The sequence below is a fragment of the Phaethon aethereus genome, assembly GCF_964289735.1.
Source record: "Phaethon aethereus genome assembly, chromosome: 18".
NCBI classification, from domain to species: Eukaryota; Metazoa; Chordata; class Aves; order Phaethontiformes; family Phaethontidae; genus Phaethon; species Phaethon aethereus.
This window is the reverse complement of record NC_138594.1, coordinates 1,548,146-1,561,288: the sequence shown is the minus strand read 5'-3', so window position 1 is coordinate 1,561,288 and position 13,143 is coordinate 1,548,146. Positions and strand designations below refer to the sequence as shown.

At 49.3% G+C, this 13,143-nt stretch overlaps 1 protein-coding gene across 1 annotated transcript in view; it reads left to right on the top strand.

The window, feature by feature from the left end:
• Positions 1-309: 309 nt before the first annotated feature.
• MYOCD (myocardin) overlaps positions 310-13,143 on the top strand; it is a gene marked incomplete at both ends in the record, with an annotated part of 113,242 nt that continues 100,408 nt past the window's right edge. The window contains one exon of the mRNA XM_082008070.1: positions 310-457. Coding sequence (XP_081864196.1) covers positions 310-457 — 148 coding nt within the window. The remainder of the gene's footprint in view (positions 458-13,143) is intronic.

The following is a 13,143-nucleotide window of genomic DNA, read 5'->3' as shown; positions in this document are numbered from 1 at the left end:
AAAGCAGCCAAGGATACAGACCCAGCAGACAAGGTGAACAGAATCAAGCAGGCAATATGGAATCCTGAAGTCTTCCCTTGAAATTTCCCCTGTGGTTTCTAACACAGAAGAACAGATGGAATAATTAATTGTCTGTGGTCTGATTGTTTCAGAAATGCCAGTCTTTGTGCACTGTTCCAAGTGTTCACTGGGGACCTCGTCCTTACCTGTTCCTCTTCTCTTCCAGAGGTCACTTTGGTGTCTTCTTCTTCTACCTGATCATCCAAAGTGGAGCAGCCAGAACCTGGAGCAGTCCCTTCAGGCACGGTGATGAATGGTGTGATCAAACAGGATCACTCAGACCACAAAAGTGCACTAAGTGGAAATGAAGAAGAAAAGGCACCCAAAGAAAAGTCTGCCAGCGAAGTGAGAGATGGCACCAAGCTCCAGCCACCACCCTTTGCGGAGCGGAAGAACGGTAAGTTCCTCACCCAGCGGTGGCAAGAGAGGGGAAGTGAGACTGGATAAACCCTGGTTTAACATCTCTTATATGTGCTGGGTTTGCAGCTCATTTTCATGTGTGCTCATTTTCATGTGTGGTGCTTTTGAGGATGCTTCCGACGGCAACATTTTAATATTTAATGGAAGTGGCTCCTCAGCTCAATGTTTCTGGGTCTCAGCCTTAAATGCTGTTGTCAAACTTGACGCAGATACCATGTTCTTTGTGATCCAAGTGTTTGGTATAATTCTGACTGAAATATGGTATCTCAGGGTCTTAGGAAGAGACTGGTATTCTGACCAGTAACAGGATTTGCTGGGAAATCAGGGGGATGAGAAACTGGTCGGTGGAGGAGAGAGTGTTCTGTTTGCAAAGGCACTGACAGATCTGTCCTGCTCTCACGGAGCACTGGGTGCTTTAGCTAACCTTGTCTTCAGCAAAATTGCTTCAGAACAGTGTAACAGAGAGCAGAATTTGGCCCGGGCCTCTGCAAGGGTCATTTGCGTTTCCTTGGTCATGGGTCCAGAAACTAGTCTTGCTGGCAAGGCTTGCTCCGCGTTTCAGTAGAGATCTGTTGGTAGAAAGCTGTTGGACAGGAAACCCCACAATTCAGCCTGCACAAAGCATGCGCGAGCTGAGGAGCTGTTTGCCGCTTCTTTCAGGCAACTGTATAATATATGAAATGAAGAAAATTCCTTTTGTGCACTCTAAGGCTTTCAACATTAAGTCCTCAAAATATCATGCAATGTGAAAGTGCAGCTGAAGGCACTATTTTTGCTTTGCGTCTTTGATTGTTTGCGTTATTGTACAGAACCCAATTTTTCTTAATCACTATAAATCAGAAATAATCCAAATGATGTCATCATGGCAATGTACTGGTGTCAGACTGGAGTAACACAGCAAAGATCCAGGCCCAGGGTCTGCCCATAGTCAGACTAAGTCACACCAGTGAGGGCACTTCTTTTCTACAGTCCCAGATATCAAAGTATACCTAAGATAATGATAACAATGGGAAAGATGACATGGACTTGTAAAGGGGCAGACTGTTTGGTGATGTAAAAAACCCACATTTTCTCTTTAGCTTTCACATCCTTATATTTTGCATCCTTTTTCCCACTTGTTTTTTTTGGTACGCAAAGGCAAAGAAAGAAACGTCTCCCGGTGCCCACAGGCAAAAGCTCCCTCCCGGCATGACCAGCAGACATGCAGATACTGATGGCACCAAGCCCTGCAGCACTGCAAGCATCTGCCTTGCAGCTGACCCTGTATCAGGGGCTCATGGCCACCGGGGCTGTCGGCTTGGTGGCCCACCGGGACATGGCTCTACCCCTGCAGCCCCTCTACACTGGGCTGTTTGCAGACTCTCCAAGTGAGAAGAGCCCCCCACAGTCTGGGCATCGCTCCAGCCCTTTTCTCTCCTCCTTTTGCTGTTTTTCCCTTTCTTTGACACATTTAGGCAGCGCAGGGGCTCGGCTTTTCCTGCTGTCCCCATTTGGGAACAGCCGGCTCCCTTCATCTCACATCATTTCAGGAGCTGGCGGGCCCACCAAGTGTCACGCATGTCATGTGGCACCCGGGCCTGCCTTTGATGTCATGGTCTCTGGAGTGACAGCTCCTGCAGGGCTGGTGGAGCAGCCTGACGAGCACACGGGAACAAAGAGGGAGGGGGACATCCCAGGACCCCACAGACTGCCCTCCACAGTGGTACACAGCGGTCACCTCCCCTTGCCCTGCAGGACACCGCAGAGCCCTGAAGCAGATTTGACCCTGCCAGGGGCAGAGCCTCCCTGTCCCACTCAGTGCCATTTGTTGGGTGGTCACAGCAGGGACCTTGTACCCTGTCCCCTCATTGCAGGGTAGAGGGTCAGTAGTCGGGATTGCTGTGGGGAAAAAGTAAGCTGTCAGTGTCTCCTCGTATTCCACGCCTGTGAAGGGCACCTGTATGGGTGTATTCACCATTCCCACCCTCATCCGTCACCCCACAAATACATGAGGGAGAGCAGCAGGAGGGAGCAGGGACCCACCACCCAAGATTATGCCACTGAAGCTGACAATGCCTGGGAATGAGGTGGGTGAAAGGGATGAAACTTTAGGGATCTTCCAGGGCATGTAAGGAGAAACACGTGCAAGGTGTGTGACCTCCCCGTCCCCTGCTGCAGCCCATCTCCTGAGGGTACAGGGTGTACACACCTCAGCCAGGCAGGATCTGGCCCCTACCCCATCACCTTTCCAGCTATGATCCGCAGTGGTTCGGTGGGCATTGGACAGACACCCATCTGTCAAGGGCACCGATCCTCAGAGAGGACTAGCTCCTGCCGGAGTCTGAACTTTCCAACTGCAGTCTTTATTTGACTTAACTTTGATTTAATAAAAACAGTCTAGCTAGAATATTTTTAAATAGGAAAATAGTCTTTTTAACTCTAGTATTACTCAAAAATGGCTGAGGGGATTTCATTTAAATTTGTAAAAATAAATCACCTTTGAGCAAGCAGAAAGCCCATTTGGCAGGACCTGTAAAACCCCAGGACTGGATTTATGGGTCCAGGAAAAGGGAGACTGTTACCTCTACAACAAGGAGGAATCCTGACATCTGCCTGCTCAGCTGTACCCCCAACCCCTGGCCCTTTCCTGCCCCTGGGATGGTACACTGTCAGGCTGCCCTTTTACCATGACTCTGCCTGATTACAGCCCATGGTGTTTATATGCTCTATGACATCTCCTGAATTCTGGTCCACACTGGCCTGAACTGGGCAGAGCTGTGAACAGTTGTCTTGGAAGAGCCCAAGGAAAACATGTCTGTGGGTCTCTCTAAAGTCACTAGTGATACTGGGTTTAGAGATGAGATCTGTCTAGACCCTCCCCATTGTGCATGCACCTTGGCTGGGTACTGGACCCACGAGGTCTTGCACTTCTATCTTGGCAGGGAAAGGCACTTTGAGCTCAACATAGTGACTTCACCCTCTCAGTCAACACTCTACCCAGCCCATTTCAGCTGTCCATGTAGCAACACTGTTGAGTCGCAAGGTGAATGCATGGCATCTCTCAGTGAGGACACACGATGTTCTGCCCACACCTCTATTCCTCCCAGAGTTGGTTTGGTTGCACACAAAGACAGATACAAAAAGCAATAAGATAATTCACCATGCAGTGGGCACATGGGCCCCTTCAGGGCACTGGAGTCCCCAGCATCCACCTCCCTGGGGTGCTGGAGCCTCCAGCCTGGGGACAACGAGGGGCGGTGTCTGCACTGCGCAGCGTGAATCAGAGCCCCATTGTGCAGGTACCAAAGGTCATCACACCCTGATCCAGAGGTGCTTAGTATCTGCATCCTTCACAGGCTCAGTAATCCACAGGCTCAGCGCTCTCTGACCCCCAGTTTCCAGTCTACAGGGCAACCCATTCCACATGGGGTCTAATTGCTGAGCCAAGGAAAACAAACATGCTCACTTCAACACCTTGTATCTTTGTAATAAACTGATTTGCCTGCCCGCTGGATAGGCGTTCCTGACAGCACTTTAAGAATCCTTAGCATCCATAAGCTGCTTTTCCCTCCCAGGTCCATCTGAAACCCTTTCAGATGTTGACACCAGACCAGTGGTAACACTCTGAAGCATCAATGTTCCCAGGATCATTTTCTTCAGCTGGTAACAGATCCCATCCCACCCCGTTCCATCTTATCTCACCCCATCGCATCGTGTGGCACACCTGCACTTTATCTGTGGCAGCTGTGCCATGGGAACAGCTGTACAATATTTAGCTTCTCTTCTCTAGCTTGCTTCAAGACTGCCCTTACCCTGCTTGTTGTGTATGTGACTGAAGATAATGATTTCTCTGCATACCTTCCTGGCAGCGGGGAAGGCAGTGAGGGTGCAGGCTCTGTGGATGACTTGGGCCATGCATGTCTCCCAGTGCCAATTTGGCCAGATGGATTTCAGAAAGAATTTCATGATAACACTTATAATCACAAGAAAAGGGGTCAGATGACATTCAGAAGCTACTAGAAGAGCTATCAAACAGCTCCTCAAAAACTGTTTCCATATGTGTGCTCAGTGTGAGGAGTTAGGCATCTTCTAGTACAGTCCAGAGATAGCGACGTCCCTCGCTCAGAGCTACTGTCCCTTGTTCCCTGCCCTAGGACTCTGAGAGTGAGATATCTTTCACTTATGATCATCATGATCATCTCGCACTTTCACTTCCTTAAGCGCAAGACATCCTGTCTGATCTGACAAGGTTTCTCTGCCTCAGAAACTTTGCTCAGGACGAGATCAGTCCCATCTGGAGGGTCCCATTCCTCTTCAGTGACTATCAGAGTTTAGGTGACCAGCTCTGACCGAGACACTCAAGAGAAGAGATTCATTTTACCCATTTGTCTCCACATACATATCTCCAAGTTTGGGTGTCAGAGCTCCCACGGCAGGTGATGGATCCAGTGCGCAGGCACATGGCCAGAGGCCACTAACTGACTACTGCAGTTAGGAGAGCTGAAAAGTTCCCCTTGTGCCTGCTCTGGTTCAGCAGCACGTTTGCTAACTGCTCATAATGTTTCCACATAGGTTTCCCATTGCTGATTTTTGGAAAATAACGTAGTTAAGCTCTTCTGTTTATTTGTGTAGTGAAATAGACCTTCTGACCACCAGCTCCTTTAGCCCCCTGCAACAAAGGGGAGGATTTTCAAGTGCCCATCTGGTTTGCGTTTAACGTAATGTGCAGAAAGGTTGCACATTTTCAGGGCCCGTGTTCCTAAGTAGTAGATTGCACAGCAGTTTATTACACAAATGGTGCTTTTTATTGCTGGGCTTTGTTGAGCTGCCAGTTGGGATAAAAAAAGGTAACGTGCTTCGTAGTCCTTATCAAGGAAAATTAGAAAGCATTAAATTCTGCTCAAACTATCAGTCGTTGGTGAGCTGGTAATCAAATCCAGAAGGGCTGGTGGAAGGTCAAGACTTTCTTGCTCTTGGTGTTTCTGAATCAATAACTACTAAGAAAGACATGTCAGTGAAACGAGAAAAGAGAGAGATGTCTGACCTAGAAGTCATCACAACATCACAGTGCATAGGCCAGAAGAGGCAAGATACCTACAGTTTTTGGGGAAAAAAACGCACATATTCTTAGCTCAGTTCTTGTGGTGAGCATGTGTTTTAGTTTAAATCTATATTAGAACAGTTATTAAATTACTATCTAGTCCCAAACAAAATCTAGCCCTTGTTCCACATAGCCAGGTAAGAGGTGTATCTACAGGAAGATTTTCCAAATTAGCTTTGGATCCAAATCAAATAAATATTGCAAAAATTTTATTGAACCCAGGTGATATCTAATCTGCAATGAAATATCAGCCTGCAGCCTTGAACTGCATGGCCCAGCTTTAATGCCACTTAAATCAGAATGTAAGAACTAAAAGAATTCCAGGAATCCAATGATATAAACTGTATTTTTAGAGCTGTGAGTGACTTGTGAGAGTGAAACATTGCAGTGACTAAAGATAGCACAAGCAAGGTTTTCCATGATTTATCGCAAGAACGTTCACAGTAAGTTAAAGTCATCGAATGTTGTGATAGCAGCACCTACATGTTGGCATGTTTCCAAGACAAGTCATTCATAATATATTTGTCAGAGAGCAAAATTTCCATAACAGAGCTCTGAGTTGCGTCTCACTTGCACAAGCACCACACACATCACTGAGGCACTAAGAAATTCAGTTGTTTCCTAGGATCTATTTTTTTCTTTAAGACAGCCGGGGGGAGGCCAGTTCACAAGTTCTCAATCTGGCTGAGCAATCAAGACGGTGGGTGGCAGAGGATGAAGACCCTGCACTGGACCCAGTTAGTGGCAGTCCCACTCTGTTCTCTGCTGGCCATCTGGAGTTTAGTTGTCATTTTAATAGGAGTTCACTGAGTGACCCATCATTCCTCCTTGGGGGTCTGGGTTGCTCTGTGCACCGGGAGGTTGAGTAGGACCTTTCTTTGCTGAGCAAAATGGCTACAGGGGTTATTTTAAGGATAAAGTCATGGCAAACATTTCCTGACACCTCATGATCAGCGTTGCTCTTGGCTCCTGGCCCTTGCTAGCTACAGTTTGCAGGGTAAGGGAACGGGCTTGTTGGGAGGGGGCTACATCGCAGAACCGTTTTCTCCCAATTTCTAACACACTGGGATGCATTCAGATAGAAATGGCCCACCCTGCAGAGAACTCATCTCACAGGCAGGTTGGCCTTTGCCTCCTGCATCCACCTGCCCGGTAGCCTGAGAGTCACCTTGAGTCTCGGTTTCTCATGTCAAGTCCCAAGTTCACCTTCTAACACAGAAACCCGCTGGATGTGTGGGGCCCTGGCCATGCTCCTCAGGTGGGGTTCCCACCTCTTCTGGATGGGGTCATCGCGTGCAGGGTGAGGATGGTTCCTGGGAGACTGGAGTCAGCCCACCCCCTCCCCCACCCCTTGACTAAACCTGCTCTTGGTCCCATGATGTCCCTGCCCAGTTGACTGATCTCTACCCAAAACCAAGGCTATGCCCAACTCCGTGTAATCACCTTCACCCCTCTCACAGTGGAGCTATGTGTGAGCCAGTCCCATTTCTTTTTCAGGTACCTTTTGAGATGTTTCTAAGAACAATTCTAATCCCATTATGACTCAAAGCTGGTGCTTTGTTTCCTCTTTCAGAAATCAAACTGAAATGGGGATAGCCATGTGTCATGATCCTCCTTGTTCCACCTCCACGTGCTTTGAACCAAGTCCTGTGATGCTTCCATGAGTGACCCTACCCTGCTGCTTATCGCAGCCCTGGTGCTGCAAAAGACAGCAGTGCTGAGGCACCATTATCTTCAAAGAGCCCGTTCTCGGGGTGGGGCTGAGTGCCCCCCTGCTCAGGGCCATTGCTCAACACCCAGCGGGACTGAGTCCCCAGGAGACCGGGTCCCCTGACTCCACTGTCAGACCAGCCTTAGCGCTCGGTATCCAGGCTCTGTCTATTGTCCTTCCCTTGTAACCATGCCTGTGATTAAATAGACAAAGTGTGTCAGCTATTACAAGCTTTCCTCTCCCTGCTGCACTGATTTCTCCACGCGCAGTTTGCGTTTGTGTTTCATCTCGTTTACATTTGTGGTTATTTCTGTGTTGCTTTCGTGATTTGCACATTCTTGAGGCCATTGCTGGGAGCACCTGTGCTCAGATTGCACTTAGTATCTCCCTCTTTTTTGTAGCTGATTTTGAGAGCTAGCTAGTCAAGGATAAAGTTCAATCCAGGACACATTTCTTAATTCGTGATCAGGCCTGATGAATGGGCATGTGAATGACATCTGAACACATGAAACTTGTTTTTGAAACTGTGATCTGTGGTATAAAACCTGATAGCCCTGAAATCACAAAAAGAAAACATCCTCTTGCAAGAATAACACTGTGTTTGCTCCGTGCATGTTTAACCTGTAGGACCCAGTAGCACGTTGAGCTCATTGACACCAAAAAATCAGGAGGATTCTGGGAAGGATTAGGTATTTCTGGAGGTAATGGGAATATCCACAGCATCATAATGAGCAAGCATGCGTGTACCCAAGTGGAGAATCTAACAGGGAACAGTAGGGAAAGACACCTATTGCAGTAAGTCCCTAGGTAAGCTGGCCTAATAGAAAAATTGACTAAGAAATGAGGCTTAAATAGTTCTTCACAGTAATTTGCCTGTTAGGCCGGCTTACCTAGTGACCTACTGCAATCTCCGGCACTTCAAGTCTTTCAGCTGGGACATGCTGGTTCCTCCCAAAAGATACATTCTTATGTAAAAGGACATTACACATTTATGCAGAAACATCTGGGAAAGTTTCTCTGGCCCTTGCTTCATCCTCAGTTGCCTCAGTGCTCTCAGCTGGTGAGCAGCGAGCCTGAAGGAGTGACAGAAGGCTGTCACAGGAGACACAAAGTACTGTAGACTTCGTTACAGTCAAACACAAAGACAGCCTTGCTCGGTGTCAGCAAGTTATCACTGATCCTCACTACTGACACCGGTAGCCTTTAAACCTGTGCTTTTGTAGTATTGGTAAGAGGGGAAGAGGTGATGATTTGTTACAACTTTTAGTAGGAGATCACCAAGTTGTAAAAATTGGGAACATTGAAGAGATGATCATAAATGGTGCCTTCTGTCCTTGAACAGAATGAATTTATGAACATACTGGAACAAAAGATGTTTCCAGTTAATGCACCATCTGTGTTAGATTTGTCCATTCACAAAGAGGAAACATATTTTCAGTCTGAATGACTTTTTAAATTAAGAGACAACAAGGAAGGCAAGTACGTAAGTTGTATCTGCGTGTCTGTGTGCGCAAGTGTTTGTGAGTGGGGACGTGCACGTGTGCATGTGTGAACCCCGCAGGCACTTCACTCGGAGCTGTCTGACCTCCGCACAATTTACAGAGGAACGGCACAGAAACCACAGGGCACCACATAACCCTCACGGCATTCTCCGCGGTGCAGCGCAAGCTCTTTTTTTAACTAACTTCATGGAAATGGTCATCAGTAGAGGCAGCCCAGGGTGAAAGGCCTGGGAATTCCCGTGGGAAGGGGGGGTGGGCTCAAAGCAGGGGCTGCCCGTGCAGACGGGGGCAGCTGGGAGGGCACTGCCGCAGGGTGCCAGGCTCTTCGAGGGGCCAGGTCCACCCTCAGCGGTGAGCCAGAGTCCGGGTGAGCCGGGGCTGGCCTCCAGCTCCCTGCAGAGGGGGTGGACCGGCTTTACCTGCGCTTCCAGCGCAGCCGGGGCGGGGGAGGCAGCGGTGTGAGCGCCCGCGCCTGGGAAGGGAACTGCGCGGCGGCTCGGTCAGGGCTTGTGCCGCACTGACCAGTGCCGCCGGAGCCACAGGCCTCGTGGCGAGCGGGGGAGCACCAGCGGGACCGGCAGGCCGCACGCAGAGCCTGCTCCCACGGCTTATCAGCAGCCAGGAAGATCTCTGTGGGAGACTTGCTTGGAGCTGGTTATGTGGGGCTGGCTGGGGCTGATTCCTCCCTTCCTTTGGCATTCCTGTCACCACAGCTCTGTCTGCCCTTGTGCTCCTCTGTGTGCCCGGTTGCTCTGCTTGTGCAACAAGCAAAACCTCCCAGGGGGATGGACAGGCTGCGATCGTAGCCCTTGCGCTCCATTCCCATGTTTGTTGTAGATCCGGCTTTCTCAGAACTGGTTCTGGGCAAGCTTGAAGGGGTGGCACTTCCAGGAATCCATCTCCATACCCAGTGCTGCATCGTCTTCAAGTAACATCTGGCACAATACATTTGCGCAGATGTTTAGCGCTGTGGCTGCTTCCCAGTAGTTCGCTGGGGTGGTGTTTGGAGAACAGCTCCATGGACAGGAAAAGCTGCTTCATACTGGGGTTGTGCAAACCAGCTCATATATTTTAAAATGAGAAGAGAGGAAATTCACAGCTGTGTCTTTGTTATATATGCATTTAGGGCCAAAACAGGCTGTCTTGGACGTAGAGAACGCTGCAGGGAGAGGGCTGTTCCTTCTGAGGCTGCTGAGCAGCAGCAAAATCTCTCGAGAGCTACTGCAGCAACCCTGGGTCTGCATACCCGTTGTTTCTCCTGCACTACATCTCCCAGAAGATATGGGAAATCTCTGCTGCCTCATCCTTGTTCCCCCATTCCCCTAAATCCTGCTGCTCAGGGGCAGGCAGTGCTGGAGGCTGTGAAGTGGGGACACAAGAGATCAATATGGGTATCGCTTCACTGGGCTTTTCTGGACCCACAGGACTGGGTTAGGACCTGCAATTTTCTTCATATATTGCTGATGTTTCTGCTTTATAAACCCTCCTTCCTGACACAGCCTCCCACACCGTCTCACCGGGTTCTTCCGCAGCAGGGGAACGTTTTGATAGTTGGGTTCTGGGAAACCTCTTGGCTGTCCTATGGATTTCCTTGTGCCCAGTTTTGTTGTGTTGCTGGTACTTTGTTTCCCTGGATGATGTTTCTGATTTTCGCAGTGAGGGATATAAATCACTGCAGTGAGTTCTCTTTTAAAGCTTGGTAACCAGAGTACTGTCACACCCATCACAGATGAAGGATCAGAACTCAGATGAAGAACCTGGACACTTTAGAAATAAATCAGCATCCGTACCTGAGTAGCTGTTGAACGCTCAGTGTCCTGCATCCACAATGTCAGCTCCAGGGAGGGACGTGTTTTGTGGTCATGGACCAGGTAGCGATGCTGGCTTCCACATCTCCAGGACTACGGCTCATGAATCTCTCTCCAGACTGGGTAGGACAGCAGCTGGTTTTCTTGCCCCAGTGCTGTTTTGCACTTGTTTTGCCTGGGTGAAGGGTAACAAGCTTCCCCTGCAGCAGGGAACAGCCGGTCCAGGCCGCTAGCTGCCAGGGAGGTGCTCAGCTCCAGGTGCCTCTTGCCCATCACACTGGCTGGAGGGTTTCTGGGATTTCCAGGTATGGGCGTGTGTGAGAAGATGGACTACAGGGACAAGGAGGGAGGCTGATTCAAAACCGCTTTCCCCGCATGGGCTTACTGAACACCGATGCCCAGGGCATGGCGCCGGAGCCTGGCTGAGCCTTTCACAGCCTGACGATTCCTGTCTCATGTTAAAACTAGCCAAAAAATAAATCTCATGGCTAACCACCATCATGACCATGGCTGCAATACCACACTGACCAGGCGGCACGGGCACCTGTGAACACAAAGCCATGGTCTCCCATCATCGCTGTGTTCATTGTCCCCATATTCCTGATACTGCACTTGTTAAACATTCTGGAGGTCAGAAGCATCTACAGAGCTGCAGGGGCTGGAGCTGCAATCGCAGATGGATTTTAGGGGTATGGCAGTGGACATTAAACACTAATCAGCTTGGGGGTAATGAACTTCAGTTTGTTCCTTTTATGGGTGCTTCTCCCAAAACCACAGTCCTACAATGCTCATACCAGATGTGAAGTGCTCCTCTGGCCAGCCAGCAGCAGGCAGGACAATAGACATTGTCCTCAGCGGTACGCAGTTTAGCCAAGGATGGCTGAACTGGTCAGGATGCAAAAGGATGTTTGGAAATGTGAAAGTAAACACTGAGCAGCGCTGCTCACACTGAAGCATTCCCCAGCTACCCAGGGATGTTTTAACAGAAGGACTGGGACGTACAGGCACTGTTAATTATGAGATGGCATCAGGAAGCTGGCCAAAGTTTTAGCAGGCCCATAAACACCAAGTGGTGAGCCTCTGTGTTTGTGAGGGGACGAGCAGCAAGAAGTCCTGGAGGACCACAAGTCAAGCCTGGAACAGGCTTCGGGCTGTTCACCACTGGAGGAGCACTGCCCAAGCAGCAGGAGCGCTGGACTGCCAGAGCTGCTGTCGCCCGCAGCTATGAGCAGCCATGGTTTGCTGCGTAGTGACAGGCATGGAGACCAAGGTGGCTGTGGATTTGTTACAGTATTATTGTCCAAATCAGTTACAGGAGAGGCTAATGTGAAGCCAGCAGAAGCACTGCACATTCTGTACTCAGGCCTGCATTTGCAAACCGCCGGAGCAGTGCTTGGAAGGAACATGGTTACTAGCAAAGATGTTAGTAAAACAAGAGGAATCGCAACGTTAACGTAAACATGACAGATCCCTTCCTGATGGATGCGTGTAGTCCATAAACATCATTGTCACATTGGAGATCTTGCCAGAGAATCCTAAAGGTGCTTTCAAGCATTCTGCAGTCTCGTCCTCTGGTTCTTGGGGTTTCAAAATTATGACCATCTGTTTGCAATTGAGGCCCATTTGGAAGCAGAGGAGAGTGCTGCCAAGAGACTCTTTTTGGACTGAGTGCCTTCAGTCCTGCTGAGAAGTTCCCACAGGCAGGTACAGCCCAGAAAGGTTCTGCATCATCCCAAGATGCCTGTGATGGGTATGATGCCAGGCCTGCACATGGGTAGATGGCCGTGATGGTAACTGGAGGTTTCTCAGATTCAGAGCCCAGCCCTGCAGACACCTCCTGTCTGCTATATTGGCATAGTCACTGCTCAAAGTAAGAACTTCCAAGAGAGAGCACGAAGTTGGCTTCCAGAATCTGCAAATGCGGCCTCGCTACTTGAGGCCTTGGCAGCATATTTTAATTCTTACTTTGCAGTATCTGTTGGGCATAAAGATCTGTGGACATGATTCGAGAGAGCTGTGCAAGTCACCTCAATTTCCTACAGACCCTGATGTGTGTCGTATAGGGATAATGGTTGGGCATCATTTTGGAAATGCTGTGCCACCTTGGTGAGTTCTGCACAGACACCAAGGAAGGGAGGAAGACACACACCCTTTCCAGCTGGGAAGGGGATTGAAAGGGAGCAGCAATCCTGAGAAAGTGGGAGATTTTGCCAGCCCTTGGATGTTTCTTTTGAAACCATGGAGGGGATGACACAGAATCCATCCATCTGCATTGTGTGGTTTGTCCAAGCATGGACTGCTGTCATCCAAATATGCACCTGGTAGCTCTCATACATTCCACTGATAGGTTCCTGTTCCCCTTAGCTCTTGGACTCTCAGTGGGAACGACCAGCAGCTTTGCTGTACTCCCAAAGGTCCCCTGAAGGAGACTGCCTTTATTAGCACTGAACCAGGGTTTGAAACGTGGGTTTAAATGTCAATCTGCCTTAAAAAAAGCCTCAGGAAGCCCCTGACATGTGTGTGTGTTGTGATCCTGTTCACCCAGTAGAGATTTGCTCCACT